A 27,341-nucleotide genomic window follows, 5' to 3' on the forward strand; every position below is an offset into this window, starting at 1 on the left:
AGAACTAGCAAACTTGCTGTTTAGAGCTTTATAAGCAGTTTAGAGAAAAAAAAGGGCTCCTTTTTTTCCCTCTAAACTCTGCTCATAAAGCTCTAAGCAGATTGTTTTAATCCCTCTGCTTACTTAAAACAAACATACAAGCACTCTAAAAAGCACTCTGATTTGGGTTTTTCCCCCCCATGCTACTCAATGAATAAGTTTTGATAATTGTTCCTGTGTTTCTATATTCAAATTTGCACTTCTCTATCTAAAGCTTCAAAAAGGTTCAAAGTCTACATCTATATGATGCAATGATTATCTGAATAATAGTATCAGCTCATTCTGTTCTACTGTTACCATGATGTGAGACTTAAGAGTATGAAGAAGCTTGTGTATTCTTCTTGAAAGTGCAGTCATCACCACAAAACCCCAAGAAGCAGAGGAGACAAAAAAGGGTGTGCATGTAAAATTGATGCTGACAAATAGCAGCCTCACCACTCAAAAGAGACACCTGAAAGTAGAAGAGGGGAATAGGGAACTCAAAACTTCCAAAACACTGTACGGGGTGGAAATCACTCACATGTGGATTAATCTCTTTCTCAAAGCAGCACATTCATGAGAATAGAACCAAACCATTAATATTAATTGCATCATACTCTAGAAATCTCAAATCATTGGTCCTGTTTTTCTCGGCGCTGCACAAATTTTAAAAAAAACCACCAACATATTCTGTCTATAGAACTATACATATTACATAAAACATACTTCTGCAGTTCTCACATTGTACAGATCAATATTATGAATAAGCTACTGACTTTACAGTAAACTTACAGCCTGCAGTCATTTTACTGGATGAACAGATTGTTCAAAGCACAGGGAAGAAAAAAAAAAAAAAAAGAAAAGAAAGGAAAAAAAAAAGTCAACCAATAAGCCAAACCCTGTATTATGAGACCCCTAAACCGCTGCATGCGGAATGTAACTGATGGACAGCAACCTGCACATAGACAAAGTTGTAAAATGGTCAGGAAGAAAAGCTAGTTCTGGGACCTAATGCCACCTGGAGGGACCTCAGAAGTCTATTTAATAACAGGAAACCAAGGAAAGAAGATCAGCATAAAACCAGCCTGCTCTCTACCAGCTGGCTATAGTATAGCTATAGAAGCACATGTTGTACATCTCCATTGCAGAGAAAAATTAAACAACTGTTAGCAAGTCTCAACATGAAAGAAGGAAAACAAAAAAAAAAGAGGAGGAAAAAAAGGAAGGAAAAAGTGGGGGGGGGGGGAAGACTAAGGTAAAATTGTAAATTCTGTAGCATCTTGGCAAGATAACAATATTAGAGTTCAAATAAACTCATGGGATTCTACCTGAACTGAATAAAACAATTCACAACTCTTAAAATACTGTTGCAGTTCTACTAGCAAGGGCATCAGCTTACACCACAGCTCATGCTTCCAAGGTTATGTCTACAACTGCTACAAATTATGTGCCTATTAAAAAACATTTGTCAAAAAGTGAATCCCAGAACAAGTTCAGCACCAAGAGAGAACTGATGACAGCATTGCCAAGGTATGGGGTAAAACTGGTTCACTTTCCTACCATTACACAGACTTGTGGGCTGAAGTGAAACTGCCAAGAAACGTACAAATTAATCTTGGGTTGGAAATCTTACACAGGCTATTACACAACACTGTTTATTATTCCCTAGAAAGAGTAATCTCAGAGGAGACAGGAAAATAAAGGTGGGGGAAAAGGAGATGGCCATCCTTCTTTGCAGTCAGAAAGTTAATTAGCACAGGAACCAGAGAAGACAATGCTTGTTTCTGTTACCCTGCATGAGTTCTGCAAGTCACGCTTTTCAAGACATCCAGAATACACAGTCTCAGAAATAATTAGGTTTTCTTCACTGACGGCTGACAGGTCTTTTAGCTGTGTCATTGCACGTAAAGATGCCTTAATTGTAGTTTATTAAAAAACCCCACTAAATAACCAAGACAACACAGTTTGTATATTAAGAATATTTTTGCACATTCAGAAAAAAAACAGGTACGAGGATGATCTTCAGAAATCTCTTACGAAATCCATAAAAGAATATAAACAGTCACTGTATGACCTACTAGCTAGTAGGTAAACTGCATAATGTCCTTTAGGCAAACTAAGAGCATCTTCCTCCTAACAAAGATAACATCTCCCAGAAGGGTATGACTCAAAAATGTGCTGAGATCACTTTCTTTTCCTTTTAATTTAAAGCAGAGCAGAAACAGAACTTGAATTTAGAGGCTTGCAATCCTTCAGAGGTCTGGAGGAAAAGGAAACAGTTATGATGCATCTTCTAGAACCAATTATAAATCTAAACCAACCTCTTATCTAGCTAATGTCACACTGAATGCTGGAGGTTGTAGAGTAACAGCATAGAGTAACTAATCCCTAATGATGCATGCAAATTTACACGTTGGCAACAGATGTGTGGAATAAAGTTTAGCTTACTTATTATAAATTTCTATTTCTACTTACTACACTAGAGACATTAGAAATTGTAGTGGTCTAGATTGAACAGAATTGGCACTACTTCATTATACAGATGCAATTACAACAAGTCAGTTCATGACTGTTTATCCACTGACTACATCACGCCAGCTACAGTAACTTTGATTTTACTGAATGTGGAATACAACATCACCAACAATCACTTAAATGTCTACATAAGAAATACTGGATTTACCTGAGAATGCAGAGGTAAGAAGTTCTGTCCCAGGCCCTCCAAAATGAAAATTTACCAGCCACAATTTCTATGGGCACTTTATTTAACACTAGACTGAAGTAATCAAGATCTAAACTAGGACGTTTTTCAAGCAGTCACACCAGGACACCAGTATATCTGTCAGCAAAGGACTGCCAGCAAAGTTCTGGGGCTGCAGAACCAATATTGCTCCCTCCATTTTATTTCAAGTTCTACTTTTCTTTTGGAAACAAATTGCTGTTACAGTCTAGAGAATTCTCTCTCTTTAATCACTTTTACATCAGACTGCAAAAAGCAAGGGAATGTGCAACAAGAAATGATCATTGCAGATGCACCCAAGAAGAAGTTTAGTATGTACCTCTGGACAAGTAAAGCTTTTAGGAACACAGGAAAGTTTTAGGAAAATGAAGAATCAGATGACCTTAAGAAGGAGTTTTACGCACTCCATCTAGGAAGCACAAACTGAAGTTTTTATTTAGAGGTGAACAAGGTGAGCATAGGAGATTTTTTTATACTTGGTACACATAAAATCTCTAATCCATTCTGCCATGTCAAATATAAAATAAACCCAGAACAGAGCGCCCTTTTCCTGATAGGTCAATCATGCATAAACTACAGGATGTAAGAATTTAATGTCTGACTGTTGAGGGACTTAGCTTGCCAATGAAAGCTAAAGAAATATGAAAAAGGTGTCTGCTATGCCTGAGGTAACAAGTGAACAAATAAACAGGTCTGTTCAAAACATTGCAGGTGTCCCATCCCTGCAACCACACATCCCTCCACACAACAAAGCAAAATGTATGTGGGCAAAAGGGCAAATTATATTTACAACTGCTTTGAAAGAATTTTAGAAGTTAGGACTGCAATACATGAAGTAGGAGAACTGAACTTCCACCTGCATTGTTTGAGATATCTGCCATGAGGGGACACAATCAAGCTCCTGGATCCACAAAGGTATCAGTTACATCTGGTGTTTGTTGGGAAGGTAATAAATGCAGCTGAAGTGTCCCCAACCGGCACAAGGTGTGGATTTACATCTTTGGCTCTACTAAAATTGACTACTTACCAAGACATCCAAAGTACACTGACACTTATCTGGTTTTAGAATTCTCATTCCTTGGGAAACTTGCTATTTCAGTACTCATTTCAGACATCTGCCCAATAATTATTTTTTTAACAATAGCAGCAAAAAGCAAACAGTTACAAAAAACCTAAGAACACTGGTACAAAAAAAAAAGTTCCTGTGATCTCATAAAGACAATTCCTTGTAAACCAACATTTGTAACAACACACATGAATTTTCAGCTTTCTAGTTTCCTTTCACATGCTGTACCAAATCTAAGTGTATCACCAGACTGTTAAACTTAATAGTCATGCTTTAAATTTAACAAAAATTTACAGAAAAAAGTCAAAATAATCTTTAATTACATATTGATTGTGCCCTCTGACTTCCTAATTGAATTCTGTGGTGGTGGTCCATTCTTTTGCTTATGTTTTCACTAGAGAAAACAAGTCCAGAGGAAAGAATCTACATAGGGCAGATCCTTTCCACTGAAAATAACCCAAGTTTTCTAACTGAACTACACAGATCAGCAATCACCATCACATCTAGACTGAAGATGTGTATGCCAAAACTACTCTAACGTGCAAACCAGCCTGGTTATTAAAAAGCATATATGATAGTAATATTAGTAAAGCATTTATCTGCTCTTGATACACATCATCAGTACATTTAGCTTTTGGAAACAATTAGGTGACATGCTATCTGTACTTTAAAAAAACACTATCTACAAAAATAAAGATTTTGTACTTACAGTAAATATTCGCCTGCCAGTCCGATCAAAAGTTACACAGTATACAGAAGATAAGTGTCCTAAAATTCGTTTGTGCATCTTCATATGTTGATAGACTGCAGTTGGAACAAGGCGTTCAAGTCTGTATTTTCCATTTAGTTTTCTTGAAAACAGGGTATCCACTACCAAATGGGGAAAGAAAAAAGAAGATACAGCATTTATATTGGGTTCATAAACTAAAATACTTCTCCAGGATGGAAAGCTTATTTCAACACTGGACCACTTGCCATATGAACAGCTTACTATAGTAATTCTCTCATTCTGCCCTACTTAGAGAAAAATACGTACAAAAGTAGCCGATGATACAGACGTGCAAAAGTACCACCAAACCACAAGACAGAGCATAAAGATGCAATATAGCTTTCAACTTCAAGTGCCCAAACATATTCATCTCACTTAATACCTACTGTGAGAAATTCAGGACTGAGGCAGCTTCCATGAAGGAGTAAATTACCTCAAATTTAACAAGCATAAGAGCTTCTACAGAGATATTAAATGAAGATCAGCAAACATTCAAATCTTCTCCAAGGCAAGCTGTTTTTGAGGTCTACACAAACATTTATCCACCGCTTGCAAGACAAATTTTTTTTTTTTAAGAATATTGCTACTCAGTACAGCTAAACAAACAAACAAAAATACCAAAGAAAAACTTACATATGTATTTACCAAAACCTTACAGAAAATTCTGATTTTGATTAACAGAACCTTGTTCAAAGAATTTGGGATTTTTTTTCAGGTTTAAAAGCTAAGAAGGTCAAGGAGCAGGAATCTACCCTGTTTTAACAAATCAAGAACTACAGTAAAGAAAATAAAGGTCAATGTTATTAATTTTAAACTGCTACTCATGCAACGACAAAGCAACAGAGTATAATGCTCATATGCATGGATACATTAGTCAAACGGCTCCTCATGTCATCATTAGACCAAAGAACGGCAATGGCGATACATTGTAATAACACAGGTAATATATTCAGATCTCCAGCTTCTGAATATATGAAAAGTAAAACCATAAATGCCCAACAATGTCCACAGCACTACGCACACATGAAAAACAAGATCTATCTGTGCCAACAGAGGTAACTGATACTTTCATTGCTACTCTGCTTAGCCATTCTTCATATGTGACCATGGCTACATACTAGTGAACTGAGCAGGTCCAGGGCAGAGGTCTGGGCACTGACTCACCTTCACTCCTTAGCATCAACTGTGAAACAGTCACAAACCTCTTGCATTGCTTGGTTTTGGTCCAGATCAACCAGACACTAGTTCATGAGTCAGCACAGGTCAAACTATATTAAATATGCAAACTGGATTGTAGCTACTCTATAAGGAGCAAAAGCACTTAGTGGTATGGACAACTGCCAAGCTCATTGGCCTCTGGCCACAGAAACAGCACTGAAACATTTCAGTTAAATGCCTATGTAGCCCAAGGATTCAAGGAAGTTTTCAAGATGCTTTGTGAAGGAGCAGGATCATTAACTGTGTGTGGAGCGGCACTTTTAGTCAATGTGCCACTACTATATCCTCTTCACCCTCTCCTTACACAAGAAAAAGATGCAGCTGCATTTGCTTTATGACAAAGCTTTTCCTTGCCAACAGTCTACTTTAGAACAGCAGGAAGCTAAGATTAGTTCAGTCACAAGATAAATTCAGTTTCAGTTTCTGACAAATCATCCTACAGTTAAAAAACCCCCAACCAACCACCAATAAAAAACCCATACACGCAAAACACTCCACCCCCCAAAAACCCCCAACAAACCAAACACAGACACACAGAGTAAGGAAGGTCTTTGTCACAACAATAAAGTGAGCTTACACAATAATCTTGACTTACTCAGGAGCTACCTTTTGTTTGCTCTTCACGTAAGATGGAGATGGCTGTTGGAAATCAGCATCTAACAATGCCTTCCAATTAAACCATAGCTCACAAAAAGGGAAAAAAGCTTAACTAAGAGTTTAATTTGCAAAGATGTTTTGCCCATAAATCGAAACTGTAAGCAGACTCCTTAGGATAAAACCACCAGTGACTTCATGTAATAAGCATGTCATTTTTAACACGGATCTGAATTTATGAAAAACTTTTTAAAGTACCTGAGATAAATTTCAAGTTTGAATTTTGTTTTGTTTTTAAATCACTGGAGAAGATTAACAGAACCTAAGCCAGTATTTCTGATGATATTCTCACCAATGTGAAGTGGTAATCGGCAACTTGCTACTAGTTCACATATTCCTGGGAAACTCAACAGATGAAATGCCCCTTGATCAGCAACAATCAACCTACTGGAGGAAATAAGAGGCAACGCTGTGATACTAGAAACAATAAATCTGGGATCTATCTCACTCTTTGGCCTTGATCAAAACTTAAAACATACAAAAATCGCAAAACTGGTTAAAAATAAAATTAAAAGGTGATTTGACATGGGGGGGGGAAAACACCAGTATTATCAACTTACATTCTATCAGAAGAAAATTTTTTACCAAGATCATGCAATTGTGGGGAGGGAAAGAGGGGGAAGATTAATCTCCTGCAGGTTTGAACACTGTCTATAGACATAAAATTTTTAAAAGACTTCTCAAACTGTTTTTTATTGTTGTTTTAAACAAAATTCTCACATCCACCATTGTACTTCAATACAGCCTTCCATTTAACTACATTTATATTTACTCTCATTGACTTTGCCACATGATCCATCTTGATTTCTTTAACTGACCTATTCCCACCCTTTCTTACAGACACTGACGACTCCAACGTGTCACCTGCACACTTTGCTAGCACAATAGGATTTATTTTTTTCCTCTAGAGTACAGGTAAAAAATAAAAATAGCTGCATCTCAAAAATAAATTCCTGCAGACAAACAATAAAATTGATTTTTCTGGTGGAAGCCAAGGTGAGAAAGGCTACCAACTGTTAATAATAATAATAATGTCTTTGTACTAATTACATGCCTTTGGTTTTATAATGATTGTTACCCATATCTAGCATCAACACTTGTCAGGCCTTATACGGTCTGTAATCTATTTTAGCTTGATTTTAACTGCATTTGGAAAAAATTATTTTAGAAACCCCCGTGACAGCAAGCCTATTATTTTGTTTTAGTCATACTAGCAGTTTTCTGTTGTTGGTTAAATTTTGCTTGGCCTCACACAAATGAGTCAGTATGAACCAAGGTGTTAATCACAGGAAGAGTGATAACGTATAAGCAGTTAAACAGCTGCAGTGGGAGCCACAAACCGTACATAATAAGGGAGGAAAGGAGGATGAGACTTTATCCCAGAAAGGGTTAGAGAGCACAGGCTGGGCCTTACAGCAAGTCAACCAACATGAAGAGCAGTAAGAAGAGTTGGAAGGAAGAAAGAGGAAAACAACAGAACAGAGATTGCCTGCTCCTTGCTAGAAGAGCACTGTGGACTCTTCACAGAAAGAGCTCCCATTCAACGCCTGGCCAACTAAGGAAATTAAGATTAATTTAGATTTACATGCTTGCCTACTACTCACACATAAGATCCTGCTTTTAAAATAAATTAAAAAAATGTAAACAAACCAAAATATCAGATGTTACTAAGTGGTGGTTGTGCAACATAAGACAACAGTGGCATTTTGGGTTCAAAATCAGGATTCTTCATATTTAGTAATGAAGCTAACTGATCAATAGAAGCCAATACCTGAGAAAGGCACATATTTCTTTGATGTTTTGATCACGTAAAAAACACTTTGCCACAAATTTTATCATTTAACTTGCTATCAATTGTTTACCAATTGGTTCAAAATAAAATTAATTGGTTTCTAGTTTTTAGGTAACTGGGCTCATCTTCACACATCACCAGCTTTAAAGACTGAAATGGTCTGCTATCACAGAAGCACAGAATGGCTGAGGTGGGAAGGAACCGCTAGAGATCACCTAGTCCAACTGCCCTGCTCAGACAGGGTCAGCTACAGCAGGTTGGTAAGGGCTGTGTCCAGTCAGGTTTTGAATATATCCAAGGATGGAGACTTTGCAACCTCTCTGGGCAGCCTATGTCAGAGGTTTGATCACCCCCAAAAGGTGTTTTCTTATGTTTAAATTTAAGTTCCTCTATTTCAGTTTGTGTCCATGGCCTCTGTCCTGTCAGAAGGTATCAACGAGAAGAGTCTGGCTCCACCTTCATCACACCTTCCTATTCAGGTATTTACACCCATTGATAACAACCCCCCCATGCTCTCTCTTCTCAAGGCTAAACAATCCCAGCTCTCTTGGCTTCTCCTTGTACGACAGATACCTCAATCCCTTCACCATCTTCATGGTCCTTTACTAGACTAGCTCCAGTCTGCCCATCTTTCTTGTTTTAAGGAGTTCAGAGCTGGACCCAGCACTCCAGCTGTGATCCCACCTGCACTGAGTAGAAAGGAAGAACAACCTCAACCTAATGGCAATGCACTGCCTCCAACACACCAGGATGCTGCTTGTTTTTTTTTTTTAAGCGAGGGCACATTGTAGACTCAACGTCTGACATGTTCACCATGGACACAGGTGAACACCAGGACATGAACACCAAGACAGTCAGCTCATTTTCTACAAAATGGCTTTCCAGCCAGTTGGTCCCCAGTATCCACTAGCACATGAGGTTATTCCTCCCCAGGGGCAGGACTTTTTCACTTCTCTTTGTGGAACTTCGTTAGATTCCAGATGATCCACTGCTCCTGTCAGGGTCCCCCTGAACAGCAGCACAGACCATTTTATCCACCAATCACTCCTTCTAGTTTTGCACTCTCCACAAAACTTAGTGTTTCGTCATTGAAGTTATTAATGAAATGTTGAACAATACTACCTCTAGTATCAGCCCCAGGAGCACTCCATTAGTGACTGCCCAGTCACTGGAATTCATTCTGCTGATCACAACTTTTTGTGATTTTCTGCCCATATCTTACCAGTTTGACAGCAAGAACGTTACAGGAACCAGTTTAGAAAGACTTGCTGAAGCAAGAATAAACAACGTTCACTATTGTCCCCTCATTCTCTAAGCCACTCTTCTCATTTAAGAGGTTATCAGGCTAGTGAGGCATGACTTCTCTATAGACCAATGCCAACCACTCTCAACCATGTTCTTGTCCTTAGTATGCTGGCTTCCAGGAATATTTACTTCATCACTTGCCCAAGGACTGAGGCAAGGAGGACCCACCTTTAGTTCCACAGTCTCCTTCTTGCCCTGCTTCAAGACAGGAGTGACATTTGTTCTCTTCCAGTCCTCAGGAAGCTCCCCTGACCACCATGAACATTTCAAAGATAACCAAGAGTAGCCTTGCAATGACATCAGCCACTATCCTCAGCACCCAGGGGTGCAACCTGTCAGGACCCATAGACTTACATACACAGTTTGTTCAAACATTCCCATACCTGATCCTCCTGCACCAATGGAAAGTCTTCCTTGCTCCAGACCTCCCCCCTGCTCTCCAGAGCCTGACATTTTTGAAGGCTGGCTTTACCAGTAGAGATCCAAGCCAAGAGGGCATTGAATACCTCAGCTTTCGTCACCAGGTCCCCTGCCCCATTCAGCAGCAGGCCCTACTGTTCCTTCTACTGCTGATAGACCTACAAAAGCCCCTTTTGTGTTCCTTCATATCCCTCACCAGATTTAATGCCAGAACTTTGACTTTTGTTACTGCACAATCACAGAACTGTTAAAGTTGGACAGGACCTCTCAAAATCTTGTAGTCTAATCCTTCTTTGAGAGCAGGGTCAAATACAACAAGTTGCTCAAGACCTTTACTAGAGTTTAAGAAAAAAAGGAAAAATAAAAATCAAGTGGGGTAGGGTGAGAAACATGGGATTCCTTAGCCAAAGGCTCTAACCTTAATCTCTGAAGGCAAGTGTTTAAACCTCTTTTTTGTAAGGGCCACTCAGGAACCTAAACAGTTGTCCCAGTTTTTGGCTGGGATAAAGTTAATTTTCACAAGAAGCTGGAAGGGGACACAGCCAGGAGAGCTGACCCAAACTAGCCAAAGGGATATTCCATACCATATGACATCATGCTCAGTATATAAAGAAGGCTGGCCAAGGAGGAGTCGCTACTGGAGGATATACTGGGCATCATTTTTTGGGGTGGCGAGCAAAATGCATTGTGTATCACCCGCATTGTATATTCTTTTAAAAGTATTATTGTTGTTATTTTCCTCTTCCTTTGGTGTCCTAGTAAACTGTCCTTACCCCAACCCATGAGTTTTACCTTTTTCTTCTGATTCCCCTCCCCATCCCACCGGGCACTGGAGTGAAGGAGCAAGGGGGCAGCAAGGAGTGTGGTGCTCAGCTGTCAGATGGAGCAAACCCACAACTGTGAACGGAGAGTTGGGCTCTTAAAACAACTTAGTAAAATGGAACTTTGTTTTTTAAAATCTCACTTCTATGGTTAAAATTCACTGCTGCCAACAACCTTAATCTGAAAACCACACATCTCAAAGAGTCAAAATCACCTTATTTGTTTGGTTTCCCTCAGAACAATTTAAAAATCAAACATAAAGGTGATGAAGGTAAAGTGGTGCAAGTTTTCAGTTGAACTTATGAAAGAGCATAAATTTTCTCCCAGTCAACAGGCATGCAACAGGCACCAACTGAACGCCTTCAAAGTTTTAGAATGTGTCTAATTTACTCCCTGCCCAAAACAGAATAAGCAGCTCAGAGAAAAACAGCAAACTGTAAAAGAAAAAAAATTTGGGGGTCTGAAAGATACAGCAGTATTAGCTATACTGATTCCCCCCCCAGCTTTCTTATTTCAGTTTTATTGAAGTGACCAATTCCATCACCTTATTTACATGGTCTTAGCCTGGAATGTGAAATATGTCTTAAAGATGGGGGACAGTAATCTGCCTTATCCACTAGTCAGTGATATATCCAATTTAATTTTCTACCAAGTATAAGTTACATTTTAAAAAAGCACACACAAAAATCATTACGGTTTATCTTTCATATTCTTCCCTTCTGGGGGTGCATTTAACTAATGAAAATTATATTCTAAAGAACAGAAACCACCTTCATTCCCCTTCCATTCGCGCAAAAATAGAACCAGATTCGGAAGCAACCTGGAAGGATATCTGAAGAATATACTTCACTTACAACTCTTATCCATATTGAATCAAGTTTCATAACTTGAGAGGCCAGACACGCCTCTAATGAATACCAAGACATTCAGAGTTGTTAAAAATAATAATAAAGACACTGCTAGACTCCTCCTTTCACTCTCCAAGCTAGTAAGACTAAATGCCTCAAGAACTCAAGTTTTGGGTTGTTGGGTCGCCCCCTCCCACTCTGTAAAGATGTCCAAGATAAAAAAAAAAAAAAAAAATCAGCTTGAATTGACTTCTGCCTTCCTATTATTTTTCTATTCAACTTCTAAACTCTATACAGTACTCCAAGTCTCTCGGCTTACAAATGATTGTCAACCAAGTAAAGTGGTTAAGCTAGCAATTTCATCAAGCCAGAGCTTGTTTCTGGACATTTCATGAAGGTAAAAGTATACCAACTCCTCACTGGAGCATTTCTGAAAATATAAAAAATTCTATATAAATCTAAAACTTTACATATAATATGAATTTGCTTAATGAAAGTAACTGCCAACCCTTATTACTTCAGAGAGGTGAGAAAGCTATATAGACTCAGGCATTTCCAAACTGTTCCCTGATTTCAATGTAATCCCACTGGCTTTCACTATATATTCATTCAGTTTGTATGTTCTCAAAGTACCATAAGACTTCTACAGCTCATTTCTTCCTGCAAAACAAAAAGTCATTTACTTTAGTATAATTCACTTTAGACTTGAATAAACATGTGTAAGATGTTACTTTTACACAGATCCTTTAACACAAGGTGGTTCTAATTTTTTTACTATAATTAACAAAATAATATAGTTACACGAAGTACTCTTAGGTTAGCTTTTCGGCCTAAAAACAGACATCTACACCACTTTCAGAACCTCACATTCTCTTTCAAGCCGAAACCACAGCATCATTTAATAAAGAAACTGTGATGAAAGTGCAAAATGCCTCAGAATTTTTCTTGCACTGGACTAGTCAGCAAGACCACAAAATACTGTTCTTGAAAGGCAGATACATTCACTGGTCAGGAAAAACATTCTTTGTTGTCTGGGGTGAATAGCCAGTCTCATTCAGGTCTTCACACCTGAGTGACCAGGTTCCCCAAGAGCTTTGAGCTCAAAGCTCTCAAAGCTTATGCTTTGCTTCCGTGCTTTTTCAACAGTTCCTGAAAATTACTGAAAAAAAATACTTCTTTTCCTGTTTCTGCATCCAAGAAGATGGGACCTTTGACATAGCTCTTTCTGTTTTTAATTAAGCACTTCAGCAACTTTTTGTAAGATATGTTGCACAAGTGACAGTAACCAGACAAAAATTATTCCACAGTCAAGTTTTGTTTCTCTTTATTATGTTCTACAGATATTCTGTAGTTTTCTTGAGAAATGCATATTTGTACAGATGTATTTTAATTGCATGTTGTCCTGGTTTCAGCTGAGAGGGTTAATTTTCTTCATAGTAGCTAGTATGGAGCTATGTTTTGGATTTGTGCTGGAAACAGTGTTGATAATATAGAGATGGTTTTGTTACATAGACATGGTTTTGTTGTTGTTGAGCAGTGCGTACACAGAGTGAAGGCCTTTTCTGCTTCTTGCACTGCCCTGCAAGCAGGATGGCTGGGGGTGCACAAGAAGTTGGGAGGGGACACAAACAGGACAGCTGACTCAAATTGACCAAAGGGATATCCCATATCATAAGACATCATGCTTAGTTTATAAGGAGGCTTGGAGAAGAGGAAGAGGAGGGGCGATGGCATTCGGAGTGAAGGTGTTTGTCTTCCCAAGTAACCATTATGCGTGACAGAGCCCTGCTTTCCTGGAGATGGCTGAACACCTGCCTGCCCATGGGAAGTGGTGAATGAATTCCTTGTTTTGCTTTGCTTGTGCACGTGGCTTTTGCTTTACTTATTAAACTGTCTATATGTCAGCCCACGAGTTTTCTCACTTTCACTCTTCCAATTCTGTCCCCCATCCCAATGGGGTGGGAGTGAGCAAGCGGCTGTGTGGTGCTCAGCTGCCGGCTTGGGGTAAAACCACGACACACGTAAACCAGCTAACTACAAGGCAGCTGGCAAAATGTACACAAAAATTTAATTCTAAAGAATATCCCATCAGCATCATAATTGCATTGGTTCATCAGGCTAGGAAACAAATTAATATTTCTGTATGTTCAGTGAAATGTAAGTTAAGTTTTCCTTCACAATATCAAAAGACTTCCGTATCTTTTCTGTTCCTCGAGCACCAGTGTGTTCTCCACCTGAAATACAGTCTGAAGAATAGGTTCCCATTTTTTTGTTGGTTGGGCAAATGCATAAAATACAGCCTTCCCAGTGGAAAAATAGAAGTTATTTAAGGAAACAGAAGTTATTTAAGAACAAAATTTTCTAGTTCAATTTATAAAAGAAGTGTCATTCCACCTCATGATTTCACTGAGAAGATCAAACCAGAACAGGATAGATCAAAACCAAATGCTTTAACACACAGCTCTGAGCCAGACATCCAAAAAATTCAAATACACTTCACAATTGAAAATGTTCAGTTACCAGCACTTATCTCAATGTTTGGAAAAGGAAATTATTGGTCAGGAAAAAAAGTGGTATGTTGAAATAACTGTAATTTTGCAAATATTCAGTGCTCTGCAAAAGGTTCAATGAAAATAACATTTATTTAGAAAGCCTCACTTGTTCTTCCCTGAAAGAATTTGAAAGTTGTTTTGGTTTTGGGTTTGTTTTTTTTTAAACATTTAATTCCACTACCACAGCAACTCTACAACTTTCTTTGAACTCCAGCTGCCATGGATTTCATACAACAGTCTTTCTCCCTTTAATAAGTACACACCATGGCACAAGCTACAGTACAATGCAAAACAGTCCTCTTCCACTCTGATTTCTCCAACATGTTTTAAAACGTATTCCCAAGTAAAGGAAAAGGTAAGGCAACCACTAGAGAAATCTGAGCTACTAGAAAGCTCAGTCCTCCAGTCACCTTGCAGAAATAGCTGCTAATCTAGCCCAATATTTTCAAAGTATAGAATCTTCAAGCCAATACACAGCCACTCAAGAGGGAAATTATTCTACTCAGCAACATGCATTTTCTCCCCCACATCTATAACACAACATAGAAAAATTTCTCTACTTAAATACCAAAAGAAGAGCTCTAAACAAAACCACATCGAATGGATGCAGGTGCTATGTGAGGATTTAACTTCTGATCAATACACATACTAGCTGAAAAGGCTCTGAAAAATTAGCTCTAAATACCCAGAGAAACAATGTTTTCTTCCTATATTCCAAGCATCTACAGAAACACCGTGGAAAGCATGCAACTTGTACTTTAAAAAGGAACAGCTACTAGGACATCAAATACTCTGCCATCTGACCAAGTCAAAACTGACTGTGCTCAGCCTAAGAGCTTCTTAGCTGTAGCATGCTTCTGCTTCAGCTGTTAAGAGAGAACTACAATTCTCTGGGTAAAGTGTAACGGTATGCATTTTGAAATTTGATTTTGAGTTTCTTCAACATTAGAAATAATATAAATAGCCAAAATTAAGCGCTCTCAATTGTTTCTGTATTTTATATATACAGGCTATCAATAGCCTCCAAAAGGAGTTCAGAGACTGCAAAATTGTCATGACAAGTTACCACATTAAAAATGCCGCTGTTCCAAAAAGCACCTGGCTCTGTATTTTACATTGTTACTCATTAGTTCCCACAACGTATCTTCAGTCTTCTCTTTTTTTGCCAAGACAGAAACCTTTGTCTTTACAGCAGCTGCACCTGACCAGGAACCAATCAATTGGATGCTCCCTGCCCACTCTCATCCAACACTGCACATCTATCTGCAACTACTGTTTTGGTAGAAATCACTACTGTTTTGGTATAATCCACACTGACAATTTTGTCTTAACTATTCCCCCTTCCCTGGACACCAGCAGAGAAAGATCAAAAGACACAAGTGATTTTACACATTTTCCTATCAATGACAAAAGAAAAAGGATGCTCCTTAAAGACTCTCCTAAAATATCACATATCCTGATTCTTCTCGCAATTAAAAAAAAAAAAAAAAATCTATCTTCTTGTTAAAAGGTTGAAAGTTAATGAACATGTTTTAGTGACCATATGAGAGCTTAAAATAACATCTAAAAAAGAAAAAGAAAAAGAATACCTCTGACCTCCAGCTTCTCGCTTTTTCAACAGTATAGACAGCGTATGCATGCTTCATGATACAGCACAGCAAGCTAAAACACAGCTACTTCTGTAACTTCAATAACTTCTACAAGACACTCAAAGCTTTCCAAAGCAAGCCATTACCAGTCCACATGACTTATTTGCCCCAACAATGGGTGCAGGCCATGCTGTCCTGATTTTAAGTAGTTATATAGTACTAATTATTTATCTACTGACAGCTTTATCATATCTTTAAGAATAAGAGTTTTATTTGTATGTATTCACTGGTGAAATATGTTTTATTCCATTTCATACTTCAAAGACAAAATTAACTTCCAAGCAGAACTAGTGTATGAATTTACAATACCTATTTCTTCCCCACATACAAACTGCCAAGTATGGCAACACAGTATCTTAATAAAAATGATACTAAAGGTAAGGTATATGATACAAACAAGGACAAATACAAATAGAACTACTACTAAGCTCTCATTATCACTCATAATCAATCACCCTGGGAGTTAGGTATTGCAACAGCAATGCCAAAATAAAATTAACTCACCTATACTAGGTGGACTGCCATAATTTACAGGGGACTCTGGAGGCCTCCCACAATGTAGTGCAGCAAGAGCAGATCCCTTCCACACAACATGTTTGCAACCTGTTTTAAAAGAATTACACAAAAATTGTAGGCAAGTGTTTTTTCATGCGAAAACACAGAAAGGCATGAAATACCAAGAAGTCTCAAAATTCACATAAAATTTTCATACTTTTGTTTGTACGAAGCAAAGACTGTCTGCCAGCTCCTAATAATGTCTGCACTCCAGGGACACTTTGGGGAATTTCTTGCTCTAGAAGCGGTCCAAGTCGATGGCATATTTGAAGCAAGTGATCAGGTGCCAAGTGTCTGTAATATTTCACCTATTACATGAAAGAGCAAATAAAACATTTAATAAAGAACATAATATTTTTGAAGAATTACTGGTTTAATTTTTTCCCCAGATTGTTATACAAATTCATACGAAAATTATAGTATATTATGGATAAAAACAAATAACAACCTTTAAGTACAATAACTCATCCCAGCTGGTCCTAATTAATTCTTCTATTCAGCACATGCCACTTTATACAGAGAACCATTGGTATTTACTACTTTCTGACTTTAAGGCACAGTTGGTCATAGACTAATAAACTCCTTTATAATCACAGTGAAAAATGTGAAGTATCTATTCAAGATTATATTTAAATAGTGGTCTGGTCAGTTTAAGTTACTGTAAGATAAAGACATGACAAAGATTGTAAGGACAGCAACATTTACAGAATTTTTGGAAGATTCACATACATCAAATAAATAACATAGCTTTGTAGAAGACAATGCAAAAATATTCTGCCTCAACTCACCACTTGAGTGTAACCATGTTGAACCAGTATTAATGACCACCCAGACAAAACCAGTTCGTTCTTTTGAACTACTATAATTCTAGATCAGAATGCCATGTTATGTAACAAGAAAAAAAATCTTTGAAATGTATGTGACAACAGTAAAATCCTATTAACATAAAGCTTTTGGTTAAGAAATAGAACTTTTAAAACACATAGGCTATTGTCAGCTGTAACAAAGAAAATTTAAAATAATAGAACTAAAAGGGAGAAGAGAAACTCAGTTTTCTTCAGTTCTTGTATAGGATTTGGTGTGTAGTAGTTTTATCCTTCATATAGCCTGAAATATGTCCTCACAGTTTTACTTTGCAGAAGAAAAAAAAAAGTACTGCAGTAAAAGCTTGTGGTATTTTGTTATTCTGCAACTACAAAAGACCATGACTGACATTTTAGGCAGACCGATGCTTCTGTATCACATCCAATTAACAGAACTATCCTCACTCTTTATCAAATGTGCTCCTATCTTGCTGACACACTGTAATTGCTTCATATATTCTAGCAGTTTGTTAACATAAAGAGTGCTGATGTCTGAAACCGAGGTTCTGGAAAAGCCTTGCTTACACCAGTAATTCTCACCACCACCAAGGCAACCTTCTAGAGAAGGAGGAAAAGTTTTCTCTTTTGCTCCTGTCATGGTTTAACCCCAGTCAGCAGCTCAGCCCCATGCAGCCAGCCACTCCCTCCCAGTGGGACAGGGGAGAAAATCAGAAGGGTAAAAGAACGGAAACTTGTGGCTTGAGATAAAGACAGTTTAATAGGTAAAGCAAAAGCCACATGGCAAGAAAAACAAAATAAGGAATTCATTCACTACTTCCCATCAGCAGGCAAATGTTTAGCCGTTCCCAGGAAAGCAGAGCTTTCCTTCTGTGAATTGTATTACATTTGTAGCAGGCCTTGCAAGCTGCCTGAATTTGACTGCCTACAAGTTAAATGACTTCCAAAATTCACACAAGTTAACAAAAGAAAAGCTTTTCTTCAAAAAAAAAAGTGTAATTTTTTTTACATATAAAGCTAACAGTTGATTGCACAGATCAGTTCATTCAAAGTACTAAGTTTAATGCCATCAGACAGGCACTCTCTTAGAAGAGTAGCAAAAAATAATCCACTGAATTCGGAACTTGCTATTCTGATTCATTTTTCTTATTGGTAACATGCAAATAAAACTTGCTTTTTTTTCCACTGAATGAAGGAATCACATTCAAAATACATGCTTGAGAGCCCTAAAATATCAGAATAGCCATAAGTAGAGACAAAGCCATGTACATCAACAGCCCTGATCCATTTCCTTAGCTTTTGTTCTCCTTTGCTGCTATCAAAAGGATAGCAAAACCTTAACAAATACTTAAATATTTAACAAATATCATTCTATCTGAAACTAGACTTCACATCTGCAGAATCTGAACTTCTCTCAAAGATTAGTAAGTAGCGATTTTTTTGTTTAACCACAAATATTAGACCTACATATGTAATACAGTTGCCATTTTATCCTGCTCAAGAACCTTCAGTTTTACACATGCTCACAAATGCACAAAATCTAAAGTAAATTAAGCAAATCGGCTCTGACACATTCCAAAACTACCGCCAGCTGACATCTTGAGTCATGCTTCTCATGATTTGTCATAAGCCATGTGTTCACTTTTTTATTTTAGCAGAAACTAGGTAGTCTCAATTCGTTGTGCAGTTTTTAAAGCAAATGTTTTGAAAAGGGGGGATCTATTTGTATTAATCTTGATCATACCTATTAAAGATCTTAATATGTAACTTACACCCACACTATAGTCTCTCGTCATTTAAATCCATTTGCGTGAAAACAGCTATTTATGCCACGTTACACAGTAGTTTTGTGGTGCTTCTGTACAGCATTTGTCCGATTAATCATTGTTCATTGCTAAACAGCATTCGCAACCAGCTCATTAACAAACTGATTCAACAATATTAAGTGAGTGTATGCTTAAAAAAAAAAAAGTGACACTGGCCATCCAAACACTTGTCAGTTCCTTTATAAAACTGTTTCATGAAACATACAGTCAACATTTGGCTCTCATTTTCCTATGTAAAACTAAACCACACACAAGAAACTTTCAAAAATAAAGAAATAAGCTTCATTTCACTGTAAAATCTTCTAGGGAAAAACCCTCTTATTTCATTATAGGTTTTATTTGGACTTCTTTCCCTTTTTCTCCTTCTATGAAGGAAAAAATGGTGGAACTTAAATAATTAAAAATAGGCTACTAAGTAAGTTTTTTCCAGGTGAAGTACTTTCTTCTCCATCAGAAAAAAAAATAAATCTTCTTTTAACAATATTAATAGAATACTTCAGCTAAAAGGGACCTACAACGATCATCTAGTCCACCTGCCTGACCACTTCAGGGCTACGCAGAAGTTAGAGCACGTTATTAAGGACATTGCCCAAATGCCTCTGAAACACTGACAGGCTTGGGGCATCGACCATCTCTCTAGGAAGCCTGGTCCAGTGCCAATTTGTATGCGTGACTATTAGCATTACAGCAGAAGTCACAAATGAAAAAGGTTTGTAACAGAAATTCACCTTAGTCCTGATTCCTCCTTTTTGAAAAAGGAGGGGGGAAAAAAAAAACAAACCACCACCCCACACAGAAAAAAAAAAAAAAAAGAGAACCACAATGTGGCAGCAACTACTCCAGAAAGTACAAGATAAAGAATTTTATTTAATACATTAAATGACAAAGAGTGGCTTGAAAGCTAAAATTATTTGGATCGTTCTAAGGTGCAGCCTACCAAGAGACAATTCTTGCACTGACAAACTGTAAAAAGAAGCTAGAACCAACGTAAAATATACCTACCACTCTGTGTCCTCCTCTTAAACAGTAACAAAAAAAGCCTGTAAAGAGTACTTTCAAATCAGATTCAAGTGACAACAAAAAAAAATAAATTATTTTTTAAAAGGACACTTTAAAAGCTTTGTCAAACAGAAAAGCTCATGACAACTCAATAGAATGACAGAAATTTGTCTTGATATCAATCTCTGACTCCAGGACGAGAAAGTAAAAGCGAAAGGAAAGAAATAACAGATGTACAAGTATTTAAAATTCATACAGCTCTAAATGAAAAGTGAAAACTGGACTCTGCAAACAGGAATTTTAAAATTTTATGCCATAACTTTGATGTCAAACAGAATATAAACAGCAGAGATTTCTTCCCTGCCAGTCCCACCCCTAGCTGAAATTTTAGCTGGTTTCTTTCCTCCTCCTATTAGGCTTTCTGCAACATCTAATTCTGCTCTTTTCTTCCAACAGAACATAAGCTTTTATAAGTATAATAATGAACTCTCTTTTTGTTCGACTAGACTTTTCACATAAGACAAGCTACTAACATTTCTTAAACATTACTGTAATAAAAAATCAGAACTCCGTTAGTAAGTACAAGATTTTCAGATCTTAAGCACAAGTAATATTTTCTAGAATATAAGCAGCAACATTACCCTCAACTTCACCCTTTACCTACGCCCAACTTTACCTATTCCAAACAGCATGGAAATACACAAAATGCAGTTACATGGCTATTTGGACTAACATTCAAACCTTTACTACCTCTGAAATGGACCTGAGTGTTTGTATTTTCATTCTGCATGACTCTGCAGAATAGTTCAGCATCAGAATCACAATGAGTGCATCAACAGAAGCACGATTTGACCTAGACTCTTTACTTAAATTTGTAATACATAATGCAGTTATTCGCTGCCAGTGTTTTCGGTATCAAGTAAAATATGACCCTATTCTGGATTCTGCTCCAAGCACTATACTGAGGCGTTCTCCAAAGTATTATTGTTGGATTTTTTTCCCTCTCCATGCTAAGAGTTAACATGCTTAACTACAAGTTTGACTGTAAATATCTTTCAGAAAAACACATTTGCACACAAGGACATTTGAGAACAAAATCTAAGTCAGTCAGCTATCTGTATTTCAAGATGTGAGAGCTCAATCTTACTAATACCAGCAGCTCTCCCAGCTTTAACTATTCTGCTATGTAACACATTACCCAAAACAAGCTCCAAATTGAATTATAGTAATTGTTGTACTGTATCAGACCATCAATCTAATTGAGTACCCTGTACCATCAGCCACTGCCTTTATCACTTCAAAGAAAAGTAATTACACTTTACTACAATTTCTAATTTTAAAGTGCTTTTTTTTTTTTTTTTGGGGGGGGGAGAATAGGTCAAGGGGGTGACAGACAACTGGGAGGGTAGAATTGGAGAATTAACTGTTTTTTGCTGAAGCATGTTTATTTCTTGTGTACCTTCTAATTGTGCTTGAGTTAGAAGTATACAGATACTTAGCCACTATTTCCTATAGGAATGCCTATTATTTTAATCAAGATTACTTTTTCTCTAATGAAATAGACCTATATGAAACCAGCTATCCCAAAAACATACTAGTTTTTCAACTATTTAATGCTTTTAATAGGTGTGAGGCCAGAGCACACAAAAACCTCAAACCTTAGTATAAACAAGACTCTGCTGCAAACTTGCTACTTACCACACAAAAAGGTATGAACAGTTTCAGCCTTACCGGCTATGACATTCAACTGTATCTGCTATTGTTAGATTACCTGTACCTATTTGCCTATCTTAAAACTCATTCCTAATATTTTGTGGGTTGGTTGGGTTTTTTTTTTTAAATAAAAGGTACACCGTAGAAACTTGATAGTCCTCTTTAGCCCATCTCTCTTCAGTGTTTCTTAATCTGAGTTCGAAATAACTAGCACAAAACATTTGACTTTGCACAATGAACGAGATCCTCCTCATTAAAATAGATGGTAGAGAGGCTCTATCACCTAAATTCCCAGCCATGGCAATAATCTGTAGAACAGAAATGCTTGTCTTTTAGAACTAAAAGGGAATAATTTAAGTTGATGTATGTCCCACAGAAGCAGTGATAATGAGACCAAAAACATTGCTAAGGCTCATAATCATTTCACAGGTTTCCTTATCTCCAGTGCCAAGTCTTTCAGATCACCTTCCAAAACACTGCATACTTTCCCCAAAACACTGTTAATAACAAAAACTGGATGATGATGCAGCTCTCTGATTCAATGCAAGTTTTATTTTTGCTCCCTATTTCTTTGAATACCTTTACAGCACAGTATTTCCTGAAGAAGCAAACTGCCTATTGTTTGTTTACTCAGTAAGAAACAGAATTATTAAACAGTAACCACAATGCTGCCTAAAAGACTTTACTATGTTAGGTATTATATGAACAATGAAATACAACGTCAACGTACTTGGTGTACCAGTCCCACAGATAGTCTTTGTAACTTCACGTGCCTTTGCATAACCAAAAAGAACAGTGGGATGGCCTGAAAATAGCTTTGCCATTTTCACTTTAAATCACATTTAATAGTTGTGGGCAGTGGCAGGGGAAGAGGAAGGGACAAAGGTTAGGAACTATTTATTACTATTTTGCTGAGAATAATAAGGCATACTGCCTACTAAATCCGTGGCACCGTCTTCCTATTTGGTATGAATTCCCTGCCTTCTCCCTCCTCATCCACCACCACCATGAATAAAGTTCTAATTCAGAGAAAGTGACAGTTACATGAATACTTTAGATAAGAAAATCCACACAACGGTTCTGATCATGTACACTACGATGCTTGTATCCTAGAAGACTTAAAAAACAAAAACAAATGAAAAAACAACAAAAAACAACATTCAAATCCCACCCCCTCAAAAACAAACAACAGAAACCCAACCATTGTCTACAGTAGCTCTAACTTGTTGCAGTGAATTTTAACAGTTGGCTTCATCCAGTTGAAGCCCAGTTTGCTCCCGAAAGGAGCAACCCCAACACATTCCCCAAGCCCTCCACACACACACTCCTATCCTCTCCCTCATGGTACTTGTAGAACCCGTGCTGCTGAACACAAAAGGAGAACTGAACTGTCATGAAAATTATTTTTGTACTGCTCATTTTTTCAAACAGTTCATCTCCCTTATCTGACTGACTGCATATTTGGATGAGCTCTCGTGCCTACACAAAGGATGCAGCAGAAATGCAAAGCTTTCATCCACGGCGTACAATTACAGCAGCTACACCCATAGTGAAATTGCAACATGAAAAAAAACAATTACCCTGGAGTCAAATGATGCACTGTAGTTTGTTCATGTGTCAAGGCCCTAACAAAAGTGTTTTAAAGCCTAACTACATAACACTTAAACAACATCTTTAACCACAATCTATAAACAATTCACAAGGCTGCCTTGCTCTGCTAAATTGAGCTGTTAACTCTTACAAGTCCTCAATTTCTGTGCCCCATCATGAGAGATCCTGTGTCTTTCAAAAAGAAGTGAAAAATAGCTGGCTTACCATCAGTAAATTTTCACAACTAATGCAAGACAATACAAAGCATCCTGAGATCTGTTACTGAAGAGTCCCACCATCCTTGGTACACCTAGGTCGGAAGTGGCCTACCAGGGACTCGACACTCAGGAAGTCTTTGGTTACAGTACAAATAGAAATCTTAATACTGATGATATAAAAATGAGATTAGCACTCTGAAATAAGAGACTACACACTCAAACCAAGATTCAAGTGGTTTATACCACAAATGGTGACTGTAGAAAAATGAAATATAGAAATATTAGAATTCAAGAAAAATCACTTAATAATATAAAACATAGTAAAGTGGCATTTCTGAACTCATGTATTTTCCTGTAGCATTACAGGCTTGCACAGCATGGTGTTAGCTTATAAGAAAATGAAACATTTACTTTCACTGACCAAATAGAAAAATGAAAGTAATTTACAAGATGAAAATTGCATCGATTCAACATTATTTGCACAAATTAAGTTACAGAAATAAAATACCTAAGGCTATAAATTTAAGTCTAGTAACAGAAAGTTAACTCTAATAAGAATTCCTAAATAAATGTTTTCAAAATGAGGATAAAACCAGGAACATCATCATCTCTTGAAAAGATATCCACTTAACAGATATATAATAAAAGGCATTATTTTGCAAACAACAAAATATAAGCCTGGGATTAAATGCCATGCCCTGTTACACAGAGCCTTTATTCCTTTCTACAGTAAAAGCCACACATCTAACACTACATCTACTGGTATTTTTATTTTTTAGCTTTTCTCTCTTCAGCCCCTTCTATGAAGTTTAATGAAAGCTCAAGCCATTAAAGTCTGAGAAGAGGTACCAAAACATGACCAAACATGCCTTCTTCAGAAAGAAGACAGCATCTTAAAGCTGGAAATTTTTTTTAAATGAGAAAAAAAAATTATGAAGAAACAGAAGGTTAGCTCATCATCAGCCTCTAACTTAAAAGCTAAAGATTTTTTGGTTTGAGATGAATTTTTGTTTAATGAAACAAAACATCGTGAAAATCACTTCTTTTGTATGAAACGTAACCGTCAGGCTGGAAATACACTTCCACACCAGCTCTCGCAAGCCTAATATGGCAAGTAATACAAAGTTCACGCATCTTTGACAACTGAAGCAAGAGCAGGCAGACAGGATGGAGAGAAGCATCAACAACAAAGTAACCAATTTCTTTTCCCCCCCTTCTTCCAACACCTTGGTAGGGACAAGGTGGAAAAGGGTGTGCAAACATTTATCAAGAAGTCTAAGAAAACTTTGTTAGGAACAGAGGAAGGACCTAGTCAGCATCACATCTCCAAATATACCTACCCAGGATCAAGTCCAAATTTTGAGGAAGAACATCTTACATCATTACATACCTATTCTGACTAAATTAATATTTACCTGCATTCCAAGAAACATTTACCTGCATTCTTGGAAAGAAGGGTCTGAATGAAATTATTTCTCATCGAATCTTCTTCCTCCAACCTTTAAAATGTCTTTTTCCTCACTTTTTCTTTCCTCACATCCTTTTATATTCTGACTACATAGAAGAAACCCAAATCCATTCTACATTAAGACCACACCTCCAATTCTTTGTAATTTATAAGATAAAAGAGAAAGATTCATGATAAGTTTTACCAAGCAACTTCCAACCATTGTTTGAAATGCATAATATGGTCTTACGGTCTTACAAATAAATAAGAACAGGATAATAAATTATGCAAAAGTATCAGCACTTTGAAATTCCCAGTTGAACTTCTATATGATCTTTGATTTCAGGAAAATTGAAAAGTATTGATACGTACAAATATGTTTTCAACAAGTCAACTGCTATCAATTCTTCCACGCCACATGCATTAAAAATGCCTGGGCCAATCCACCTCTTGCTCCAGAGAAAACCAATGCAGTAAGCAAGCCTGTTCCAACTACAATAAATACCTACGATTCATACTGTAACATTTGCAACATAACTAAAATAACATATATGCCAACAGCCTTTATCAGACACATTACAGGTGGGAACTGTTCTGTCTTCTTTTGTGTGAGCTCAAAAGTCTTCTACATATCTAAGTCTCAGAAGTACTGGAGTTCAGAACTACTATAACCAACCAGAAAGCCCGAAGGGAAATCTTGCTTTGATGAACATTACAAGCAGGGCTCAGTCTTCCTCTGAAATCCCATTCAGAAATTCAGAGACTAAATTATACAACAGTGCACCTGTAATGAAAACAATACTAGCAACAAGTTGCTAACAGACACAATTCAGACATCTTAATTGCTGTTTTCCCAACTACTATAGTTCACAACATATTAGGAAAAAAAATATCCAGGCACCTCTCTGTTAGCAAGAACTACATCACTGCAAGTAATACTTTTTTTTTTTTTTAATCACTGATCTACACCCGATTACGAAAAGCATACGCTGGAAGATTAGGAAAGGGGGAAAAAAAGGACAAAACAAAAATACCACGTAAGTCAAACGTGTGATATGAACCTGGCAAGTCCTGTTATTCCTACACACCAGATAAACTGTATATAAATAAACGCAAAGCCATACGATGCACCTAGCCAGCATACGCGGGCACACATCTAACTAGGAAGGACAACTCAAACCGACCCACCCCCGATGTAGAACCCGACCCACATTAACGTAACAGCGATGACAAAACCGCACCAGCACAGCGACCTGGGACCCGATCTCCCGCTGCCTCGCGGCCGGCCCGGCGGAGGGAGCCGCGGGGGGCCGGTGCTCCGCTGTGCCATTGTGTGTACGCGCGGGCGGCGCGGCGGAGAGCGCCCCCGCCCGCTGGCGGCCCGGCCGGCTCCGGCGGCAGCCGCCTGCTGCTGCCTGCCTGCCTGCCTGCCTGCCTGCCCGCCCGCGCTGGCCCCGCCCCGCGCTGCTCCCGCCTGCCCGCACCACGTCCATGACGTACCTCTATTTCCAGCCCGGCGAGGCCAGGGCTCTCGCATTAGGGCGCTTGTTGTTATTTACCCCGCGCCGCCGGCCCCGCTCGGACTGCCCCGCCGCGTCTCCCCTCGGGGCCGAGAGGATGAGAAGGAGGGGGCCGAGATGTTTTAAATTTAAAAAAAAAAAAAATTCTCCAAAGTTTTTTTTTTTTTTAAAAAAGGTTTGGGTTTTTTTTTTTTTTGCGGGAAATTCAATTTTTTTATTGGGCTGCTCAGGGAGAGTGAGGGGAAAAAAAAAAAAAACAACTTTGCCCGCCGCACCGCGGTCGGCCCCGGCCGCTCCTCTTACCAGGTTCTCGTAGCTCCGAGGATGCTCCTTGCCCGTCCAGTCCGTACGCTTGGGCAGCAACTAGGGGAGGGAAGAGAGGACACCCCGTGAGCGACCCCCTCCCCCGAGAATCCCCCCAGCAGTGCCCGGGATGGGGCGGGGGAAGCGGGAGAGAGCGAGGGAAGGGGGAGGGAGGCTGCAGGCGGGGCGAGCGCCGGGTGCGCGGCGCCGCTTACCTCTTTCTCCGCCACTTCTCGGATCAGGACCTGCGGCAACAACAAAAGGGGGGGTATAAGAAAAGAGGGCCGGTTTTCAAAAGAGAAAAAAGGGAGAAAGAGGACGAGGCTGCGAGCGCGCCGTCCGATCCGCCGCCCTGCCCGGCCGCCCCCTCCCCGCCAGGCCCGGCGGCGCCATCCATCCATCCCCTACCTGAGCCGCTTGCTGGCAGGGTCCGTCCTCCAAAAAGCGAGCGATGAGGAAGTAGAGCTCTGAGGGGAAAGGAGAGGCGGTGAGGGCT

The 27,341-nt window shown here is 38.4% G+C and overlaps 1 protein-coding gene across 3 annotated transcripts in view; it reads right to left on the minus strand.

Annotated features, from left to right (window-relative positions):
- Positions 1-27,341, minus strand: part of PHIP (PHIP subunit of CUL4-Ring ligase complex) — a 119,198-nt gene that overhangs the window by 91,372 nt on the left and 485 nt on the right. For all 3 annotated transcript variants that reach the window (XM_075747550.1, XM_075747549.1, XM_075747551.1), the window contains exons 2-7: positions 27,254-27,312; positions 27,061-27,090; positions 26,846-26,905; positions 16,566-16,716; positions 16,358-16,456; positions 4,534-4,694 (exon numbers count right to left, since the gene is read on the minus strand). In XM_075747550.1, coding sequence (XP_075603665.1) covers positions 4,534-4,694; positions 16,358-16,456; positions 16,566-16,716; positions 26,846-26,905; positions 27,061-27,090; positions 27,254-27,312 — 560 coding nt within the window. The remainder of the gene's footprint in view (positions 1-4,533; positions 4,695-16,357; positions 16,457-16,565; positions 16,717-26,845; positions 26,906-27,060; positions 27,091-27,253; positions 27,313-27,341) is intronic.

The sequence above is a fragment of the Balearica regulorum genome, chromosome 3 (genome assembly GCF_011004875.1).
Source record: "Balearica regulorum gibbericeps isolate bBalReg1 chromosome 3, bBalReg1.pri, whole genome shotgun sequence".
In the NCBI taxonomy this organism is placed as follows: Eukaryota; Metazoa; Chordata; class Aves; order Gruiformes; family Gruidae; genus Balearica; species Balearica regulorum.